Consider the following 24673-nt stretch of genomic DNA (forward strand, 5'->3'; position numbering starts at 1 on the left):
AAATAAAGCTGTTTTCATGACTGACTTTCAGGTAGGCTTGAACTTCCTCCAGGTAGTCATTTCACCAAATTTCAGGTAGTTTGTTACCGTTTAATTTCTTATATCAGCATTGACTTTTCTAGCTAAAGCTCTTCACTAGCTACAAAACTGTAGAATCCCCTCTATAGTGGAGCCAGCTACCAGAGAACTACAGGACGGCTCCATCTCTCACTGTCTTCCGCCACCTCCTCAAACCCCCCTGTTTAGACTGCACTTGCAGATTTCTTGATCCACCCCTCCGACTAGCCTGCCCTCAGCACCACGTTACTGGATCCTCAGCTAATTCACCACCCCTGCACTACTAATATGCCATTGTAGATAGAACTTGTTGTAGCCCTAAGTTGTTGCACCCTCTTTCACATTGCATTTTATTATTTGCACTTACTGTAAGCTATACTGTCTTTAAATATTAATCTTGCATTGTAACCCTGTACTAGCCTGTAACATAAGTAAGTTGTCTTGGATAATATTTTGGATCTGCCAAATAAATGCCAAATAAATAAATAAATAAATAAATAATAATAATTGTCATAACCACTTATTTTTAGGACCAAGAGGATGTTGCAATCAATTTTAATTGGACCATAAAATTAATCGATTTTGGTGGAGTAATTTGATCAGATCCACTCCTCAGTATCTTATGGTGTAATTACAATCTCTGCTCTACACTTAAATGTCACCGAAGACATCAGAGGATCTACACAATGAAAAGCCCTGAAGAAACTCTAGATATATGCAGACAGCATTACCAGCAATGGGGAAAAGGTACACATACTGACCAGGTGTCTAGATGGTATTGGAATGGAACACCAGTTTGTAGGTTCATACCATTATGACACCAATTACATATTATGATGCCATTTTACTATTTGCTGACACCGTTGTAGCTGCCATTACCCCACCACACACAACCACTGCTGTTAAAGATAATTTTGTTTTATGGTAATAAATAAAAGGGGTTTTGTATATATTCATGTTTCATTAATAATTGTGGAGAGGCAGCGGGAATCATTATTCGAGCCAAACTTGAAGTAATCCACTTCTGAGTTTCAATGTACTTCCTGTTCGTTGCTACGCTGTGCTTAGTAACCAGACTGCTGGAACGGGAAGAGTAAAATATGAGCGGCGTAATTGGCATCAGATGCCTGTGTGACCTGTGTTCGGAGTAACCTGGAAGCATTTATATTATGAAAAAGATGTTTAGTTAAGCCAGGCAATGTGGGCTTAATGAGTCTGAACTGAGGAGTATGATGAATATGATTGCTGAAAGCCCTGAAAGCTTCTTCCTGTGTCCTTCCTTCCTTGGTTTTGGGTTACAGATTAACAGACTTCCTGTCCAGCCTATGTATTTACTTTTTTCAGTGATAGTTTTTTTTCGCTCATCATGTATTATTTCAGATGGAGTTTTCGACGTGGTTGTGCCCCTTGCAGCTCCTTTTATAATGGATGGAAGGTAGCGTTGTGTTATTGTTTCGCAGTACAGTTTGAAAGCAGGGGAATGCATCCTGGTTTATTGGTTTCATTTTGGTAACATTTCAGCATCCTTAATAGTTAAGTAAAAACTTGAATCACTGATCATTTCTTTAGACATAGTTTGTGCAGTCTAATCTTCCAAATCCTAACAAACTCCATATAGATGTGTTCTCTTCCACTTAATACATCTTGAATCTGAACATCCATATTATCAGAACTACACAAAGAAACTGAATGAGAAAGCAGCATCGTAATTAAATGCCACAGTTATTTGGACTAATGTAACCCTCGTTTACTTGATATGTCATTTTCTGTTTCAGTCGACACATGGATCCTGGGGACTTTTGAAGCAACAGGGCTCTCTGGTACAACAGTGTGCAACAAATAAACCCACCCCTAGTGGATGTAAGAAATACCACATAGAACAAACTGCGGGTTTAATGGTTACACAGATTAACTTCTGAGTTTTAGAAAGTCACTAGAATGTGAAACAAAAAATGATATTCAAAGCGATTCTAAACAGCTAAAGGAATACATTAGTTAAGATAACTGTGGTATTTCAGATCAGTAACACGTTCTGACAACAAGTCTTTTTCAGTGTCAATATGGTTTTGAATTCAAACTGTAGGGTGCGGGGAATGAAGATTTTGGGGGCGGTCTTTCCCCCTCCTTGAGAAAGAAAGAAAGAAAGAAAGAAATGGAAATTCTGAAATGGCTTCAGAGTTGGGTCAGTAAAACTCTGGAAGTGAGAAAAGACTCATTGGATTTTCATTGGTTCAGTTTTCACACAAGCCTCAACCCTTTAGTTTCTCACTGTTCCCGGAGGCCAAGGCAGAATTTATGATTCGCTGAATTAATAATGTGCTTTCAAGCCCAGTGGCCTCAGGATAGAACCCCGGCACCCTTACATATACAGTATTAATCAACTTTAAACAACTCCTTTTCCAGTTTTCCAGATGTTCACAAATGACACTATTTGTTTTCTTTACTGTACTTCTAAAAACCAAGCTTTTTGTAGCGTGTATGTTAACCTCAGAATTATCTAGAGGCAAAAAATGTCTTATTTGTTTTTTTAGGAGACATCTTTATCCAAGGTGACTTACAGAGGCTAGGGTGTGTGAACTAAGCATCAGCTGCAGAGTCACTTACAACAATGTCTCACCCAAAAGACAGAGGACAAGTGACTTGTTCAGGGTCACACGATGAGTCAGTGAGTGAGCCAGGATTTGAACTGGGGACCTCCTCGTTGCAATCCCTTTTCCTTTAACCACTGGACTACACAGCCTCCTGTAATACATTGTACAGCTTTAAACAATTGAGAAGGAGACAATGGAGCTGACCCCCAAACGTGCTGACTTGTGCTGTTCACAGCTATGCAGGAACAGTGCCAGGTTTTCTTAAATACCTACTCGCTATTCCTGGTTTGCACCACAAGGAGGCAAGCTCAATACACTGAAAGACACTTTTATAGTTCAACTTTAAAAGAACTGAGGTATTACAATCTATTTTCTAACTTATTTGCCTGATAAACCTTATCACTAGCCCGCTTTTCATTGATATAAAAATGTACAGTTCATTTTAACTGTATGCACATGCAGTAATTAGAAACACGCTCTATCAGCTGGAATTAAAGTTTAAAAAAACAAGTTAAGGACTCAAGGGCTCAGTGGGAATGTTTCTAGTATAGGAGAGAGTTATAATGCAAAGTGAAAGCATGGTAAAGCAAAGGTAAGCATTGTAATGTCCAGAGAGGTATGGTAAAGCATATTAAAAACTATGATAAATGCATAGTAAACTATGGTAAATGCATAGTTTTACATTACAATGTAGCTGCATTTCCCACTGTAAAAGCATATCAAATTGTAATAAAAGCATAGTAAAAGCATGGTAAAATATTGATATGCATTGTAAAGAATAGCGAGGTAAAGCATATTAAAAAACACAGCAACCCTGGGTAAACGCATAGAAAAAACATTAGAAAACACAATAAAACTGCTACAATACAGTACAAAAACACCATGGTAAACTGTTATAAGGGTATTTAGGGGTTCGTTACTATAATGTTTCAGAGTTTTGGTCTTCTGTGCTCTTTTTGTTTAGCACAGGATGCAAAACAGAGACAGTGATTGCACTAAATAATAAATTATAAATTTCAAAGCTTTTTACACCAATATAAATTCCTCCAGCTGTTAAAATATTCATTTTAAATAGTTTTGAAATTAAAAAATAAACACCCTTCTGTACTTAAAAGGGTAGTTTTTTTTTTTTAATTCTCAAAAAACACGTTGTATTTGATAAAGCTTTGACAAAGCCCATTTTGATTTATTCATCCAAGCTCACAGCTCCTGAAACCATTTTCAAGTGTTTGAGGGTCAATTCAGTTTATTCAAATTTATCAAAGCACCCTTTTACCAAAGAGACTCTTCAAAACACCTCCTTAAAGTTCTGTGAATAGGGCTTATTGTTTCTTGATTTTTTTTTTAAACTTGTCATGTGCATAGAAACTTGGAAACACAAGAAATACACTAATAAACCGCCTGTAGGGGGTGTGCCAGTTTGTGGGTTAAATTTCTCCCTGTCAGAACATGTCAGAATGCGGCTGGAGCTGCCAGTTGAAGAAATGATTAATTAGGCTCCAGCCGCAGGCGTATAAAATAGGTGTTCACAGGTGTTAGTTTAAGGTTAGCAGGATTAATGCTGGTGGTAGAGGTGCGTGTTTGTGTTCCGTGCTGTCCCGTCTTATTTACTTTTGTGAGTTTTTGTAAAGCTTTTTGTTTTGGCCCTCATGCCATTTATTTTACGTGAAGTGTTTTGTCCATGTTATTTTTGTTTATTTGTGAATTAAAGAACTCGTTAGCGCAATTTAACATGCAGCTTTCTGTGTCTCTCTCCCTGCAAATAACATCTGGGCTGTGACCCTACCGTGCCACAGGGTGTCACAGTAGATGTAATCTTTTCACCTCAGGAGATCTGTGCTCAAATATAACTTCGGATCCAGTTTAGCACTAGTGGAAAATTGTGCAGTCATAAAAATGAGTATACAATTTGGTACAGTTAGAAGTGGAAACTTTTGTGTGAAGAAGCCTGATGGTTAGACTGAACTGCACCTAACCCCCAAATAGAGTGTCTCTCTAGAAATGACTTGGCATGATCCCAGACCAACAGGGGAAACCAGCAATCCTGACTAACAAACACAGCACCTTTAACAAGCTGTTAAAAATATACTTTGCTGTGGTACGTTATGATGCAAGGATAGGCGCAGTGCAAACAATTGTGGCTGCAAAATCTAAATTGTCTAACGGCCAGGCAATTATTTTGCACTGCAGCCTATGTAAGCTCAACATGCACAAATAAAGAGTTGCAATCATGATAATGAGGGTTGCAATGAGTGCTGCCTGTGCATCAGGCTATTAAGCGGCTGCACTTACAGCCCAGAGGTGCTGGAGTTAGGAGTACAGAGCAGTAGGCGCTGTATGAGATCTGTGGAGCCAAACCAAAAAAATATGTCACAGGAAGGGCAGCAAAGTCGCACAGAAAAGAAAAGTTTTCTAAGAAGGAGCGGAGTGTCCTTACAGCTGAGGTCACTCGGCATGAAATTGACTTATTTGGAAAAGCCGCCACATGGTCCTCTATAGTGGAGAAAGTCAACGCTGTCTGTGTTACCAGGAGGACAGTCAACCAGGTGATGAAAAGGTGGTCGGATCTGCGGAGGCGAACAAAAACTAAACTCGCAACACAGCACAGGCATGCAGCAGGAACAGGAGGAGGGCTGCCATCCACATCACAGCTGATACCAAAGGCTTTCCTGCCTCTCCTCAATAAGAACCAAGTGTCGCCGCATCAGGAAGTGTACCACAGCAGCCACCCTGAGGCCAATGACAGGTTTCTGCAGGTGTGTGCTTTTATACAGCTCTTAATTACTCGCTTCTACAATGGTTTGCACCTTGTAAGAGGAGGTGCAAAGTTTTTGTAAGGTCATCAATTGCCCACCTGCAAGGCGAAATCCTTACAACTCATTTTTAATGTTTGCGTCCGTTTAGTATTCTAGATCCACGCCCAGTTCCATGCTCTTTTCCTCATTTGAATATATTTCAATATAATTTAAATGGATTCATGATGGCATAGTGCTAATTTGATAATGGCTGCAGAATACCAGGTGAAAATTACTTTTTATATATGCCACATTTGTAGTGACTGCTAAAGTCCCACTTTGGTTTATTGTCCATTATTCCTGTTTTATTTAGGAAGGGACTGTGGAAAGATCTCCCACTCAGCACAACACAGAAGAAAAATAAACTACTGCACTTCACTGTAGGTGAAAATAAGTCACTTTAGATAAACGCATCTTCTAACTGACGAATTAATAAAGTAATGAATAAAATGCAAAAAATAAATAAATAAATAAAAAGTGCATGCAGCCAGTGCCCTCTGCTGGTGAAAGTACTTATCACATGCACTGTAAGAGTACAAAACAAGCTCTTCACCCTTGAAACTATACTGATGAACAATGAAAACACAACTGTCTAAGTTTTACATCAATAGTTCATTGGGCACATACATAATGTATTTATATTTTAAATAGTGAGCAGGTAGGTTTGATGATTGTTGGAGTAGTATTGTTCCTTGGGATAACAAAAGTCATGTGATTTCATAAAAACGCCAGGTGCTCAGTGTTTGGTATTTGAGTTGAGTTAAAATTGCCAAAATGAGTTGATTAAGAGTCTGTATAAATAGCCGTTCGAAAAGACATGATTAACGCAAAAACAACGAAAGATACGACCACCACTTGAGTAATGAAGATCGCCTGGTGGCTATCAGCAAGGCGGTCTCTGTGAGAGAAGTTGCCTGGAGAATGAGATATTCTGCTTCAACAATCAGCAGACTAGTCCAGAGAAACTGTGGTGGATTATCTAATGGAAGTTGGTAGTGAGTTCCAAAGAAAAGGAGCAACACAGCTAAAACTACGCCCTCCGAGCGTAACACATTTTGGAAGCATGCATTTTACCAATCCAGAGTTAGAGGATCTAAGAAGATGCCTCCCAGGGATGTAAGGGCTATGAAGGTCCATTCTATAACTAGGACCCTGTGTTCTGTCCACTTGATACCCTTGCTGCTGCGTTTTATCTGCAATCAACTAAAAGAACAAGCAGGAAGATTAAGAAAAGCATTACAATAATCAAAATGAGACGTAACAAATGCATGAGACGAGAATCTCAACTTCCCTCGGTGCAGAAAATGACACGCTTTCGTAGTCAAGTTGAGCTGTGGACTAACAAAGAAGCATCTACAGGCAGTCATCAAAACAGCATGAAAACCCAATAAAAGATCAAAGCTGGGTATTAGATCCAGTAATCAATAGTTCTGTTTTACTAGCAACCAGTTTCAAAAAATGATTTTACATTCAGGTTTGAATACCTGCCAAACAAGCAGATAGAACCGTATCAGTGTTAGAATTTCAGGTCATGCCCGATATTAACTTTGTAATGTTTTCATTTTGACAGTGTGTCAAGTTTCATACTGAAAACATATCATGATTCTTTGACCTGTATTTTTGTTCCCATTTTTTTTTTTTTTTTTTTGTGATTTTGTTTAATAGCTATGTTTAAAATATTTAATTAAATCCATTAGACTTGATACATTTCTTTTGCGCATCAGTATATATACACAAACCTTTAGAGGGCTAGAAAAAACACAGTTTATGTCTTGCTATTGTTTTTGATAACATTAATTGGGTAATTAATGCAGTAATCTCAAATATTGTTATAACTAATACAATCATAATAATAATTTAATTTAAAATGTAACATTGTACTTGATGTCCACTACATTAATGCTTCACTCACTAAAGGTTAGGCCTAAATGAATCAGTCAAAAGGTTATTAAGAAATAACGTTAAATAAAACAGGTTTCCTAAAATAAGACAAAACAAAAAGGACTATGCTAATAAAATAGGGTGAATTCACAAATTATTTTAATTCACGATGGGCCATGTAGGCAGTAAACTGTACATGTACTGTATATGAACCTTAAACTAATTACCAGTGAAAACCCTACAGCACAATAACAAGCAAGCACTAGAATTAACCACTGAACCGTTATTTGTTTCACAAATGTAATTGCTGTGTAGCAAAGGTACTATAATGGATATAGTGACTTTGACTAATGAGCAATAACCAGATTGAGAAGGAAATGGGTACCCAGCAAGACCTGTCTGCTTTAGCAGTGTGCAACCTGCATGCTATCAAGGTGGTGAATACCACTTGCAAGTGCTAACAGTGCCTTTCTTTCTTCCCCCAAACAGTGTACCTCCCACAGTCCCCAGCCTGCCATACCTGGGGGGAAGGCCGCAGTGGAGTGGAAACCTGGGCCTGCTCATTCATCATGTGTCAGACAGCAGGCACAGTTCAGTGAAGAGAAACACAGCCAGACCCCTGCTTTACATTCAAAGGACGAAGGTTAAGTGGCTTAACCCTTTAGTGGCTGTTGGACACAGTTATGTACAGGGGTTATAGTGGAGATGTAGGTGCTCACACATTTTATATACATCTGTGCAATTATCATACAACTTGGGTAAGACATGTATTGGCATATAAATATGCTTTGCTATATGTCTCTAGGTCTGTTTGATCTGATCTTACATATTTTACACAGTATGTACCAGAGCAGTGTGTACTGTGGCTGAACTGTTGGACACAGTGATCTGCTGTTTTCAAGATACTAGTGGCTACAATTATGTATTTACAGTCACGACAGGGGATACTCACAAACTAGTTTCTTTTTTGTCCTTGTAGCACAACTGAAACCATCAGTAGTTTATAACTTTTCTGAAGACTCTGATAGCCATGCTTTACATTAGCATTGGGTGTTAATTACATTTTCAGTTTTGATTGTCAAGACCGATAATCAGCCAAACCAACGAAATGGAACTACATTAATTACAGTTTGGATTCTGTACACCAAGAGAATTGGACTAGACTGGTATGGACGTGCAGTAACATGTTATTGAGAGTAGCAGAATCTATATCACAGTGATCAACTGGTGTGTGATTAGTAGGGATTTCAAAGACGATGTGTTAGGATCCGGCTGCCCGAATTTCTAGATCGCACTTACATTTCAGCTCATGAAGTTATGAAGAAAGCTACATGTTGGAAAATGGATTTGACCACATTACACATTGGCATTTTGACATTTCAACACAGAATAAAAGAGCTCAGGGCATTGTTAACAACCACAAATGTTATTTTTCACGACAAAGTCGTTGCAGCCTTAATGTATACTACCTACAAAATACATATTTATTTGTGGTAACTTTTATGTTACAAGCCTGTATTAATATTATCTTATAGACGGTGCTTGCTTGCTGTGGGTAGGCACATTGCCTCAAAGTCGTCTTTAAACAGGTTTCAAGAGAGAGCTTACCTACCGGCTACTTTTGCAGAATGGTACACAGTATTCATGAAAAATGTAATACTGAATGTCATTGTGGAGGATTCTCTGCAGCTATAGCATGTTTACTCAAATCAGCAAAAAATGACCTTAAAACAATGAAGGATGATGCAACTGCACAAAAAAAGAAGTATATGTCAGTCCTATAAGGTCGCCATGTAAGAAATATTCCTAAAACCTTTAGCCAGGGAGACACATTTTGTTTACACGAATTTCCCTGACCTTGATCCCGAGGATTTTACTCATTATCTATAATTGCTGCTGCGTGTGTCATTATTTATGCCTGACATCCGGACGTTAAATGGCTATGTGCTACTAAATTGGATATGACAGTCATATCAGTTAACCGAGGTCTTTTCACAACATATGCGATAGAAGTGTTTTACCGAATATATTTCCAGCATTTTCATTACACACACGATAAATACATTTCATTACGACATTATTATTTACGGACCACATTTTATTTGAACATTTCAACTTCCCTAACGCGTTTGCTGCTTTATATTTGGAATTCACACCGCCTCTCAATATTTCTCTCAATAAGACTGATTATTCTTTTATTATTACATACTGCTGAATACACAACACAGTGAAAAAAAAATCTTATCTCTTTAGTGATTGGAAATATTGAACATATAAGTCACTTCAGATCAAGGTTGAAGGTCAGGAAATTGCAGCAGACATAAAGCTAAATATACAATTTCTCAAGAACTGGCAATCAAGATTTCAACCCTATTTGAATTGACAGTTCAACCACTTTAATTCAAAGAAGCTCTGTTTAAGAGAATCAACATGTGCCATAGGACGTCTTGTCTTGGTCTTCATTTCCATTGCTGGCTCTAAGGATAATTAGGCACACGTTTCACTACACTGAAATTGTACAGGTCGCCGCTTGTGGACGCGACTGGAAGGAAACGATTTGCCCTGTGGAATTAGCTAGCTGATTACCGAGTTTACTTGATCAGAAATGGTTTCAGAATGGCACAAAAAACACAAAGTCTCTCTGTTCCGATCAAAACACGAACACATGGCAAACACAACGACCTCGCAATATACTGATGAAGATTCAAACTGAATGGATTTGGATAACCTACAGAGCAAATCTTGGTTTCCAAAAAAATATAAATCCAATTCCCGCTTTTGTTAAGTGTTTTGTGTTTGTATATTACGGGTAGTAAAGCAATAGCACCTTTGTCGATATTAGTATTTTCAATATACAGTAGAATAGGCCTAAATATGTTTTTAGTGAAATTATATATTTTTTTGTATATCCCAATGTTCGGATTTATTTTATTGATTATTGATTGGTTGATGGATTTTTGTATTTATTACGTTTTTGTAAAGAACACCTGCCAGCAGTTGAATGTATATAGTTATTTATTTGTTTATATGAGGGATAATATAATAGCCTTGTATAGCCTACATAAACCTATAAAGCGTCATTATTTATTAGTGTTACACTTATTATTACATTAGCATTACTATATTATTATTATTATTATTATTATTAGTAGTAGTATTACTACTACTAATAAAAATGCTAATAATAATGCTAATAATAAACGGGACTATCCATCAATTAACAACATCGACAAACACACGTGCCATTACTTTACTGCACGTAATATACAAATAGAAAATATAAATATTTCATGGAAAACAAAATAAAAGACTGTTTTTATTTTTAAATAAACAATTGTCAAATACAGCAAATCAGCACTTTTATATTTTTCTATGAATAAATTGAGTATGAATGTATTAATAATGGACATGGTTTTAGAAAATGGTCCTGTTATTTTAATCGTGTTATTACAGCGGACAGGAAGCCTTCAAATCACCGTCCCTTGTAAAAAGCAAATACATTTTGTGAATATCAAATCCTTGTTAAAAATAATCCACTGACCGTCAGTCTTATTTACATATTCATTATTAAACATGTTCTTAAACACGCAGGTGTCTGGAAGGGGTACAATATAATTTTCAATATAAGTGTATTTTATGCAAATCTTCCACCAAAATGCGCAGCAATCGACTAATATTAATGTGTCCCGAGACTGCACAGTATACTTGAAACTAAGGACTTAAGCGTCGTTGGCAGCCAATTCTGTGACAGTGAAGTGATTAATAGAACTCTTATTCTCTTGAACGTGTGAGTGAATTAATTTTCATCAGCGCCTGCTGTATGGGCAGAGTGAGACTCGTGTTTCGAGCCCGTGTCAATCATTCAATAAACAGGAATACTAATATTGCAGGTTTTTTTTTTTTTTTTTTTTTTTTTTAAGAAATATTAAGGGTTTCGTAAATAAAGGCTATTAGATGTTGTATGTGACCTATGCAGTTTCAGACTCTTCTTATGTACGGCTGCTTTAAAATGTCGTGTGGAAAAGTATTGTGGTTTATGAATTATACATTATCTGTTCTTTACATGGTGTGTGTGTGTATATATATATATATATATATATATATATATATATATATATATATATATATATATATATATATATAAAATAAATATATTAATATGTATGTAAATCCGTTATTCTAAATTTGCGTAAATTAGGCATTTATTTTAATATTTATTTCGTGTGCATTCTAAAACAATTAAAATAATAATAACACAAAAAATAAAAACGTGTTTAAATTCCATGGCTTAAGATGTATATATAATTCTTAAACAATTGGTTTCACCGTTTTTTTATTTATTTATTTATTTATTTATATGTGTTTAAATTACATAGGCTATATACCATTAGCAGAATATTCCAAATTATAACAGGAATGCTGGCAAAGTGAAACTTTTAAATCAAATCAAATTTAAAAACATATCCGTTTGGGTAAGATTATTTTTGAGCTGGATTGCCTGGCCATCGGTTTCCTGTTTATGTTATTGTTTCTATTGTAAAGCACCCTGGGATGCTTCGCATGATAAGAGCTATATAATAGTAAGTTGTATTGTATAATAATAATAATAATAATAATAATAATAATAATAATAATAATAATAATAATAATAATAATAATAAACAACTATTTGCTTTGACTTTATACATCATACTTCTAATTTTGAACCGCTGTTGACTTCTCCCCTCTCCATTTTGCATCACATTGACAGACCATTCTATCAGAGGGGCCATTCCTTTTTAAACTGTACTCCCAGGGATGCTTAGTTTTTGTTCACAAAAACAACGTGTATTAAGTATTAAACATGATTGTGGGACTCTGTCAGTCTCAATGACAGAATTGATTTTTCTGGACAAGCACGTGATGTGCATTTGTGTGTATGTAACCTGATCTAGAGAAGCTATCTGAACCAGTGCCAAACCAGAAGGGAAAATATCTTTCTCTAGGTTATTTACACCTTAGAAATTACTGACCAAATTCTATTGAAAGGATGAAACAAGAAGCTGACAAAACGTAATCCATGACTGTAAAACAAAAAACATTATTTTTCAAAACCTAATTTAATAATAAAAGTAAACACATTTGAATGATTAACTTGCCAAGATCCTCACATTAGTTATGAGTCAGACTTGGACTAATGCACTTCTGTAACGAATGGCTAACACAAAGGGGCCCCCTCTAGACCACTACAATTACTTGTTCAAATAGGTTATTGTTGAATGTTTGTAAAACCTTATAGGGATAAAAAAAAAAAAAAAAAAAAAAAAAAAATAAAAAAAAAAAAAACCTGAGGGAAAAATTGACTGAGTGAAGTCCAGAAAACAAAGAGTAAAACAATTAAGGGAAAGGGCTGCGGAAGTAAATTTGGGGTCATATACTCTAAACACTTGCATGCTCAGCAAACCAGACATTGTTCTCTTCATTTAGGGGTATGGGAAAGATGTTACACAAGTGCACGTTTGCATCGTCTGTAATTGTACCCACTCTGCTTTAGTTTAGGCAGTGAAGTGTACGCAGGTTCTGTACACCTTAAAGCAGCCAAGTCCTGGTATGAAATATCAGTTATCTTACCAATGTATTCCTCTTGTCAAGATTCACTTTGCATGATTTTATGTCAGTCATCACAGCCTGGCGACTTTTTCAAACACTGTAGTTTAAAAGCACCCCTGTGGTATCACATTATCATAACGCTACTCTTATGTTGTGATGTGCAATATCGATATTTTAATATGATATCGATATAATTTGTGTTTTGTGTCAATTAACCTTTCCCTGCCAAATCAGTTCATGTGCAGAATGTGCCTGATCCCGACTGAAAGATTGACAAGCAATCGAGCTCAGGCACAGCTGCATAAAGAGGCAGGAACCTCTCTCAGGGTTGGGTTGTTCAGAGGAGGAACGCACGTCAAACAGAAATATAAACAATCGCTACTCGTGCTGGATTTGGACCAGCACGCTACTTGTTTGTTTATTGTCTGTCTGTTTTGGCCACCGTGCCGTTTTCTTCTTGTGAAAGTCTTATGTTTTGTTTAAACGTTTTATTTGTTAATTTACAAAATGCGCATCAGTGCTTCGATCCGCAGTAGTGTCTTTCACTTCCTGGTCTGACGTTACCACAAGCCACCCTGTTCACACACACTAAAGTATTGTTTAACTATTTCATTCCATTGATTTGCGTTTAGGTACCAAATGCTATTTGCATGCTGCATTAAATTTGGCACAATGACCATTTGGAAAGTGTTGACTGGGTTGTGCCAATTTCTGCATCCCGCCTTATTTTTTGATATGCTCGCAGGTCAGCGTTTTATTTAACTTTGTCCATGTGTTTACTTGCTATTGTTCGTTTATTAATTGCATGCAGTGAAGTTTTGAGGTGGATGATGATGGAACTGTAAAAGACCTTGTAAAAAGCAAAGCACCGCTAAGTTAAAGTAAGTTAATGCTTTTCATATTTAAATCTCTGTTAACGTTGGTGTTATGTTAATGTTTAGAATTGAATGCATAGATTTTATATTGCAATTATGTGGTTATATTTTTCTATGTTTTGGAAGACTTCTATATTATCGATATCAAAACGATAATCGATAACATTTTCCTACCGTTGGCCACCACTACTCTTACGTGTGTGCTCTTTCATCATTTACCACGCTTACCAACTACTCCAGCAAAGCCTTCTTCAACAAATGGGTCCGTTTCTGAAAATAAAAGAGAGGTGGTTTGCAAAAGCTGCAATTCATTTCTAAAAACCACCTCACTCCACATTCAGAATTCAGGCCTCAAAGCTAGTTAATAAGCCTGGTAGATGATGATCCAAGAGAAACAGTAACTGAAAATTACACAAAGCAGGATATTAAACAGGTGAGCAATATGAAAATGTAGTGTAAAGTATCCATGAGGCAACGTACACCATGTTTGTTCCATAACCCTTAAGATATTGTAATGTATTTAGCACTTCTTAAAAATGATTTTATTCATTGACTTTCATCAGAGTAAAGCAAAACTTTCTGCCAGCACCATCTATAATCAGTCACTATGTCATTATGTTCTGGTTTCCCTAAAGTCTGGTTACAGAAAGTAACAAATGTTCTCGACTTCGGCAAAGGTTGCTACCCATGGTTTCCAATGTAACTGTGAAACATCTGCTTTACATTCCATCTGTCCACTGACATCATTTAAAGAAACTAGGTCTATTCCCTGAAAAGGGAACCTTTAAAATTGTACTAGGAATAAAAAGCAGAATTCACAACCATTTTAATAAGTTTCATTACAACTAAAACAAGTTCAACTCAGATGCAAATGACAGCATTTTTAGCAGCAGTTTTAATTCTGGAGAAGCTTGACAATGGCACAGTGGAATTTGGAAGGGCATTCCAGAACCCAAGGCTAAGAACGTACAGCGACGCAACGATAAGGACTGATGGTCAGAGCAGCTCTGTGGAGACCTCCCAGCCCAGGTCTTTTACGAGCGCAGACTGACACAGAGGTAGAGTGAATGCAGAACCTTATAGATGTGAACGACAATAAAATAGGACCTTCTGCCGCTTAATGGTTTAAGAGAAGAGGGACTAAGGTTGTCATAAGTAGAACCCCAATTCCAGTCATTCAATACAATCCTACAAGGACATTCTTCTACAGACTCAAGTCTTAGTATTGTATTTGTGAAACGGTCCCAGACAAAATTTACTGTAAAGTAGGTCTTACCAAACTCTTGTCAAGATGTAAACAACATTTGGAGGGGCCTCTTTAAAAGAACAAAAAATAAACCCCAAATTTTTTCTTGCTTTACTGTAAACATATTAGGCATGGTGTGACCAGAGCAATGAGTCTGTTTCTGGATTTACAATGATTTTATATAATGTAAAAGACCAACACCTCTTAGGATTTGAAAGGTTTTGGGGAATACTTTCTCATTCAGTTTTGGTTTCCCTTAGTAACTACTGGCTTGTTCATTTTGACTTCTTGTATTGTTAAGCTTAGTTCACATCTATTGGACAGTAAATAATAAACAAAAACAAATGGTCCAAATTTACATTATTATCCACCAAAACCATCCAATACTTTGCACCGACGAAAGCAACCAACTGCAACCTGCAACTTCAAACTCTGCCAATCACAGCCTGTTAGCTCAACTGGAGCTCAGACAGCATCTTTGAACAACAACAAACCGAGACATGGACAGTTCAGTAATATTTCTCCACTCAGATATCTGGCACTGTTCAGATAAACTACAAGCATCTTTGACAAGTAAAACAACTATTTGTTTACTAAAGTTTTTTTTTTCCTCTAACTATGCACGCGATCCTTTCCGAACATTAATACTAAAACATTTCTCAACAGAAGAAATGCTGCCAGGGGTGGGGGGCCCTACGGTAGGGGCAATGCTGCCCCCCTCTTCATCCTCAAGGGGGCAGCATGCCATGCTCATCTCATCCTGCCTATAGGCCTCCCCCCAGAGGGGGTCACCCCAGTAACATTGCCCACCCCCCCCCCCCCCCCCCCCCCCCCCACAACAAGCTCCGCAACACGTTTCTTTATCCATTTTTGTCTTTTCAAAATAAACCTATCCCACTTCTTTCACCATATGTGACCGGGTAGCGTCGGTAATGAGACTCAGAGACCAGAAAGCTGCAGTTTACGCACTCAAGCACTTTATTTATACAAAACAACAAACAGCCATGATCACCCATTTTATAGACCTTTGATGTGTTTTTGCATATTGCAGAAGCCCTGCCAAGGTACCTTTAAAAGGACATTCACATGAACTGTTTGAAACATGAACAAATCTTCCCACGGTCCTTCACATTACCCATGGGCATTTAAAAATTAAACATGGCACATGTAATCCTGCCGCATTCATTAAATGTCTTCAAAAGGTAAGGTGACCATTTGTTTTTGCAGATTTAGCTGCATAACTATAATTGCATACTGTACAGGGTCTTTATATTCTACTGGTCTTGCTTTAAAACTTAGTTTCCTATCCACTTTGGCTATCTGGGACCCTGTGATTATATTTGAAAACATTCCTAGTGTGTTAGCTAGTCTGTCTAAAGGGATTCTTCCATTAACTGGATCTTCCTGACCCTCAAGTATTTCTGATATCTGTTGTGGGTCCAGGCCTTGGACAGCCAACTCACCACTCTCACACTTCCACAAACTCTAAATACAATGCTTGGGGAAGATGATGGATCACATCACATAATACTGTATTACAATATCTCCTTAGAGGTTTGAGAATAAAGCTCAGCTGAATACCCCTGCGCGTTGTAGTGGCTGCATAGTGACGAGCTACAGCAGGAATGAGAAGTGATATGGGTGACACACAGTTGGAATTTCAATGCAGAACTTGTATGATAAGTTAATATGTGCAGTTGGCTAGAGGACAGTGAAACAAAGCTGAGCTCAGAAGACACTGGAAAAAACAGATGTATTGCAATGTTCTGAAATTTGATGTTTTGATTGCCCGAATGTGCCTTATGGTTTATAATATTTTGTTCTTTGAAGTTATCTGGTTTCACAGACCCAGATTTGAACTAATAGGACTACCTAATGGTACCCTATGTATTCCAAGATAACACACTGTCACAGTAAAGACACTAGGAGACACTGCTGCCTCAATCCCCTTTCCAGAAAGATCAATGGAACCCATCTCCAATCTTAATACAGCCCTGCTTTAGACTTGAATCCAGGTTCAGTCAATCCCAGAACATGGACTGATCACACAACCTGGTGATCAGAAGACCTCCAAGATGACCATGTGGGCACTTGCTTGGTCATTAATATATCATCAAAACACTCAAGTCAACAAACGTTTCAGATAATGCCTTCATCAGAGTCCTTGATATGTTGTTTCACAAAAATGCCATTGTATCTATGAGCTAGAGTTTGCTCACTGAAGTACTGAAGTACATCTCAAGTTACCAAAAGTTCAAGTAGCTTAGATGGTAGGCAAAGAACTGGAGCTTCATGTGTGAAGCACATAAAACTATACAGTCGATATCTGTGGTTACTAGTCAAAGCAAAGGCCCGCCAACTGTTATGAGTATCATAGCTCATTAGAAAAGTCAAAGGCATTCAGATTATATATATATATATATATATATATATATATATATATATATATATATATACATACACACACACACACATTTAGAGTGCCAAATTATTTTTAATAAAAAATAATTTCTCCCAAAGCTTCTCCCAAGCTCTCTCCTTGTAGCTCGCATGGCTATCATACAATTCACTAAAATGTTTACAAAATCTATTTGCCGTTGTTTATTTTCACCAGCAAAACCATTAACACTTGGTACTGTTTCCCCTGTAGTGCTTTCACAGTAGTAAACAGGCATGCATACTGTAATCTATTTGATAAATGTCAACTAAAATAATGTAATCAGCTGAAAGCAATTTGCATGTCTTTGGTCCTGCCAGAGGCTTATGATTTTCCTTCATTCATCTATCATGAAATGCTGTTGTTAGCCAAGATACACAATGCTCTGAAATTGCTGACATATGGAGACATAAGTACAAAAAAAAAAAAAAAAAAAAAATGCCGCCATTTCTCCTTGTCTGCACATGAAATAAACTTTTGTTTAGTTAAAGGCCAGAGTATTTACAGCTATTAAGAACAATGCTTTTGAGGGTAGTTCCTACATAATGTGTCATTTCCTTAAGTTTATTAAAGAGGATTTCTGGAAAGAATATGAATTCACGCAGTATTGTAATCTTAAACAAGTGTACCTGTTCTCAACATTGTGATGTGTGTTTTCAAAACTCTCAATTATATGTCATCAATTTTAGAAAATGAAGGGCAAACAGTAAAACTGGTTTGCAATTAAATGGGATTTCAAAACGAACTAAAACACATGGCTTACGGAATCAGTGAGTAACTTCAGATCGAATTTGATCACTACGTTACAGTATTTGCAACTATTCTGAGTGGTTCTGTTGTTCTAATATTGAGTGGTTATCTGATTTGACCTGCTTTAAACTTGCTTGGAGTTTGTCTGGAGAATCCTAAGGGCTGAACAGCCTCCCTCATTCCATTCAAATCATGTGACAATGCGACCTTTCAACTCAGCTAGCCCCACCTGCCCTGCAAACACATTACTGTCCCTTCTTTTTGGTACAGTTTTCCTAAAATGACAGAGGGTTTTCAGAAGCGTCTTTTTGATTAGCTGTAAATCTGACTGGTGGAGGACATGATCAACACCTACCACGTCTGCTTGCCGTCTTAAGATATCCACCTACACTCAAGTCAGACTATTTCAGCTGGTCAGAAACAACAAATACAGTACATGGATTATTATCGCATGAAGCAGCAAAGCTTGAGTCTGTTGCACAATTAAGAGGTTTAAATGACGTTTCAATGAAGAACCTCCAAAAGGTGAGTGCTGTATTACCGTATTTGGTGATCTCCTCACAAATCAAAACACCAAAAAAGAGCACTACATATTAACAATGCACCAAAAAAAAAAAAAAAATCTAGACACGAGGCATTAGGCATTGAGAGAGGGAACAATGCAACCTAGATGATACAAAGACTATGGTAATAAGTTAACTGCATACTGTATTGACTATATTAAAATTGCAAAAAACATTTAGCCATAACTGATCATCACAAGCAACAGCAAACCATATGCCCCCCTTACCGACAACATGTTATGTGGCACATGTAAGCAAAATGTATGGCACTGGTTTTGATTAAAAGGAGGGGCAACCTCATTAAAAAGATTTTTTTAAAGAAGTTTGGTAGAAAACATGTAGTGGAATTAGCCAACAGACTCTATAGTTATATGCCAAGCTTTGTTTATGCATGAGTGAATTACATAAATACACCATAATCACTTCATGGCCCTTGCTCAAACAGCATGTTTCAAGAGACACACAATCATTGACAAGCACAGACTTATTTTTTTCTTTTTATTTGAGTCCAGCTCACGCGGCTGTATTTGTCCATGGACAGGCACTGGAAATAAGCAGAGAGAATGTCACTCCCACCCCCGCTCCTCTCATCCCAGCAGCTCCTTGGTTTTTGTGGTCAGCTGCTTGTCCATGTCGGCAGCAACACCATCCACCATTTGCTGGATCTGTAAAAGGAAATTTGAAGGATATTTCCTGTCATCAACTCTGATTATACATTTCTAATAATAATCTCTCATTTTAGTTTTGCCTTGTTTTTTTTTTTTTATTCTCTCTCTATTTCTATCCCCAGTGGAGGGGCTATACATTTGTTCATATGTTTGTTCCGTGTATTTTTTTATTTTCATGTAGCTAGAAAACCATTTTGTGATGAAACTTGCTCTGAACATTCTTTAGCACATGTTACTGTGAGTATTAACATATCAGGGTACACGTAGGCTCCCTGTCCTTCTTTGTGTATGCATGTATGTACAGTATACAACCAATGCAGAAAGCTACAGCTCACCATGAACCATGCACCGTCCTTTACCTGCTTCTCTATTAGCTTGATGGTGTCTTCAGAAACGGTGTCCTTCGATCTCTTGGCCTGGTTCACAGCGTTTGTTCGCACTTTTCTTAGGGATTCCTTAGCCTTGTTTGTGAACTGTTTGGCAAGCTTGGCAAGCTTTTCCCTGTGTTCTCTTGTAACTCTGTTAAACACATACAGGCACAGCTCATTAAAGACCTTGGCACCGGAAAACAGCTCCAAGCATTTGCGATGAAATACTTGACTCTTATTACTTCCCAGAAATGTGCCCTGCAGTTGCTTTTTTAATGTAATAATATGCACTGTATATCCGCTGGCCTTTGCTCATATACAAAGGACACCAAGGTCATAGCCTGAAGCCATATTCCCTTGTATTGTGATCTTTCTGATCTCAGAAGCTAAGCAAGACTAGACCTCACTGGAACTCAGACTTCAACTGAATAGCAGGGGCTGTACGTTGTGGTGTTGGTTTCTCAATATGGGGGCTGTATTAGATGCTGTCCTTCAGCTAAAATGTTAAACGAATGTCCATTCTGGGACAAAGGATGACATTCACAAAACCATTAGTCCCCTGAATACCAAATAGCGCTATGGGTGTTTTACTTCTTTAAAAAACTGGTGCTAATGACACTTTGGAGTGTATGGCTTTGTGAATTCTCCCAGTATCTCCCACGGCACACACATAATAGCAGATTAAACAAGTATTACAAATGATGACAATACAGATTATATAAATAATCTCCTTAAACATTGGTCAACCAAGGTAAAATTGGTGTGCAGTCCATTGAAGGAACTAACAAAAGAAATCTTACCTAATATGAACTAACATCATTTTATAGGGTTTCATCTTTTGTAGCAATTCAGGAGCAAAAAGTTGTCCATTTTTAAGTCCTGTATAAAGCCTGGATTTTATTTTTTGCATAAAACCAACAGATGCTTTATTCTGTGTGTCTTTCACATAACAAAATGTGAGATCAACAAATTGATGGTAACTGACATTAGTTAAATTGGAGCCATCTCCCTGGCTCCAGCTCAGGTCAACCAAGGCTCAACTTCTGGCTAAGTGGCACCAACACTTTGGATCTCACTGCTTCAAGATAACAGATAACTGTTCTAATTCTGTGCTCCCAACTAAAAACACACACGTTTACTCTGACTTATAAAAACACATGCTTACTCTGACTAATGGCATGCAAGCCTGATGGCCTTGATGAAGTCTGGGCAGGATGGGTTTGTTTTTTGGCATTTTATTTATTTATTTGATAGATTTTGACGGGTTTTCTCATGACATTATTTATTGTTTGAGTATGGTTTTATTGTGAGGTGCCTTGGAATCCTTTTCTAATGAAATGTCCTTTATTCAGTAAGTGTATTTTTTTCTATTATGGCTAATACTATTTCAGTACTTGTTTTAATTAGCACTGCTATACCTCTTCGCAGCCAGACAGACACTAGTGGCTGAATGTAAAACTAAAGACTCAACAATTAGGATTTCCAGACACATGCAGTACACACCATCTGTTTACTGACGGCATTAACTGAAATGATTCATTCAAGGCTAATCAAACAAGTCACACTCATTCGAAATGCTAATTGTTCTTGTGAACGATTGCTGGAGATTGGAATTTATCTTCGTTTGATACAAAACAGCTGCGGTGTTCTTGTTTGAAAACAGAAACATTAAGTTTTAGTAGATATTCTAAAAATACATCAGCTATATTATCAGGCACGAGGAGTCAGAGATGAGAATTTAGCAAGCTGAAGTGTTTCAGTTATGTTGTATTATATGTTGAAACTGGATTTCACTGATAAAGCATTCACATCGTTACAAGCTAATACAGGCCTACAGTTTGTGATGACAAATGGATGTCCAGCTGTCTGCTGTATAAACGTTTGGTCCCAGTTTATTTGGGTTAAAGTTTAACATTAGTCACGTAGGTGCAGACCATGAAAATTGTGTTTTTGCAACTTCAGTCTTTTAATATAATTGAGCTTGACAGCAACCCACCGTGCAGTGCAGTTTTTAAAAAAAGCCTTTTATTGACGGCTAATTTTCAAATAATAAAAAAAAAACATGAACACGTGTTTGAAATGTCTCGGTTTTCTTTTTTGATATTTTTTAAAGGGTTTAATTATTACCATACCAATAGATATATCTGTATAATAATGGAACACAATGCTAAAATAGTATAATTATGCACCAGGTTAAGAGTGGAATTAAACAGCTATACATCATTATAAGCACTAAACAATTTATAATTAACATGACAATAAAATATAGGTCTGCTTAATTATTATCAATGCAAGTAAACCTCAGAGCTTAAAACAAGGCTTTAAAAGTTTCTTGCTAGTCACTCTTCATTTTTCAGAAGATTGTTGGAAGATTACCCAGGCTGCATGAGCAGCAGAGGGACTTCGAAGTTTCAGGTGGATCCACAATGGGGTTGAATGGATACAGTTTTTAAACTTTCAATTTCAAGAAAAGGGATAAGAAGAGTGCAAGACAGTTGTGTTGTGCAGATCCAATATATACTGGCAAGAATAATTACAATTAGTTTTGGGAAACCATCTACTTAAATTGTGTGGCTAAAAATATACATATTTATCCAGATTCTACTGAAAAAAACATAAACAACACATTTTTAATTCCATGTTTACGTGCAAACTATATGAATATTGCTGGAATTTGTGCAAGAATGCCGCAGCATAAACATATTCTCAACACAAAGAATTCCAAATGGAATCATGGAATTCTACATATGCTATTTGGGAATAAAGATATTAGCCATATTAAATTTATTGACTGAAATATCGAGTTTGCATGACTGAAATATTGCATGCCTAATACTCAAAAAAAAAAAAAAAAAAAAAAAAAAACACACCACACACACACACACAATTAATTAAATAAAGGTGAGAAAAACATGTCTCCTACCTAACTTTCAAGACAAACTGTTGCTTGGCTTCAAAGTGGTGACATGTAATTACTCACTTAGGAATTGGCACCCTGACCAGAGCTCCATCCACCTCGGGGTTCAGGTTCATTCCGCTCTCCCTGATGGCCTTAGTGGCGGCTGCTGTAGCCTACAAGCCAGATCAAAAGGTACAGGGCATTAGTAAAATAATTACTACCATCTGCTACAAGAGGGGACCTTGGCTGTCTAACCCAGGTTGCCAGAACATGGAAACATTTACTTCTGTTTTCAAGAATATCAGGAAGCTATATTGGGCTAGACTGCCTTTGATCCCGCTGTGAATTAGTGAATTGTGTTCACCACTCGTGATATTGTGGTGGTGCAGTAGAAAGGAAAGGAAGGAACAAGATCTGCGCAAGATCTTTTTTTTTTTTTTTAAGTTAGAATAGTCGGAGGGGCAACGTTGTTCAAGTTAGTTAAGGCTGGTAAGAGAAGGGATTTCTATATAAATAAAGTGTTTGGGGAAAAGACAAAATTATATAAAATAAAAACAGCGTTGTTATACAAAGGTGTAGTAGAGAATGTGTTTACATAGCAATTAAAAAGGCACATTGCTGTAAACATATTTTAAACAAATGGACAGACAAACAGCAAACGCCTTTAGATTTCGATACCAAAGTATAAATGAATACAAATATTTGAATAGAGAAATACGAAATAAAACCTTAATTAGATAAGAATGCACTTACTAAAAACAAACAGACCCATGGACAGATGTGTACAAATGGACTGATGTTACTTCAGTTAGGATAAGCTGACTTTCAATTTTTAATTTTTAATTGTTGGAAACCATGTACTGCAGCTCAGTTTTCGGGCAATTATAGTAACTTACAATACTTTCAAGTGAGCAAACAAAAGAAAATCACAAACAGGTGGAAACACACACAAATCTATGAGTCAAGAGTTTCCTTAATAATTACATGCACTTCTGTAGGTGGTTCTTCAATTAATTACTATTGAGCCAGTGATTGAGGGATTGTCTTGATGTACTGCCTGCTACCTGGAAGCAATGGTAAAGAGCATGTCCTGCTCCAGCCCTGCTCAACAGTGCCACTGAGTCCATGCAGAGAGAGTGCTGTGCCCTTTTCCCACCATTAGCAACCACTGCAGAGCATTTACTGTTACTCACTGTAGCAACCCTGTCAATATGGCTGCTGTACAGCTAGGGCCAAATGCTTTGCATCACCTAGATTTTGAGGATTGAGACAATAGATATTTTATTTAACATCATGTAATCAAACAAACTACAACATTATATCACAAAAGTCTACGGGAAGGAATAATAATTAGTACAGTACTGCATGACAGATTTTTCGAAATGTCTCATTTTTCAAATTGTCAGTTTTTCATTAACTATATGGAAAACTACAAAGCGGCATGTTAACGTAACATTATTCAGCAGCTTTATTACTTAGTTCTACAGGGTGATGCAAAACTTTCAGCCAGAGCTGTAGGTCAATCAGCCTGCATACATCAAAGACTCTTCGAATGGACAAATTAATCTGTCACGGAAAAACAGAATTTGCAAACCAAAAAAAAAAGTAAATTGACCAAATCTTTAATATGTTTGTGTATCTCCCTTCCACCCACCTAACAGGTGAAAGTGATGTGGAATATACTGTTATCCTTAATAATAATATACTTTTTTTTCCAGGAAAACACTTAATTCCTATTTTAATGCATGAGAGATTTTTGTTCACAATGTGGATACAATCATATTCTGTCAGCAAACAGTGAATACAGACATTTAAAATTCCACTTAAATGGATACAGTAAATGTTAAATTGCTGTAAGTATATATTCCTGTACATAGAGTAACATACATTCTCCATGATATGATCCATCAGACCACCGTGACACCAGGCAATTCTCTACATGCCTGTATATTTT

General features: G+C 36.9%; 1 protein-coding gene across 2 annotated transcripts in view; it reads right to left on the reverse strand.

Moving 5' to 3' along the window:
* Positions 1 to 19151: 19151 nt before the first annotated feature.
* Positions 19152 to 24673, reverse strand: part of LOC121307521 (ribosome-recycling factor, mitochondrial-like) — a 36501-nt gene continuing 30979 nt past the window's right edge. The window contains exons 5-7 of one of the 2 annotated variants that reach the window (XM_041239708.1): positions 22801 to 22892; positions 19812 to 19971; positions 19152 to 19449 (exon numbers count right to left, since the gene is read on the reverse strand). In XM_041239708.1, coding sequence (XP_041095642.1) covers positions 19372 to 19449; positions 19812 to 19971; positions 22801 to 22892 — 330 coding nt within the window. In that variant the 3' untranslated portion in view covers positions 19152 to 19371. Of the gene's footprint in view, positions 19450 to 19787; positions 19972 to 22800; positions 22893 to 24673 lie in introns of both variants that reach the window. The other variant, XM_041239707.1, reaches the window with a different exon arrangement.

The sequence above is a fragment of the Polyodon spathula genome, chromosome 56, assembly GCF_017654505.1.
Source record: "Polyodon spathula isolate WHYD16114869_AA chromosome 56, ASM1765450v1, whole genome shotgun sequence".
NCBI lineage: Eukaryota > Metazoa > Chordata > Actinopteri > Acipenseriformes > Polyodontidae > Polyodon > Polyodon spathula.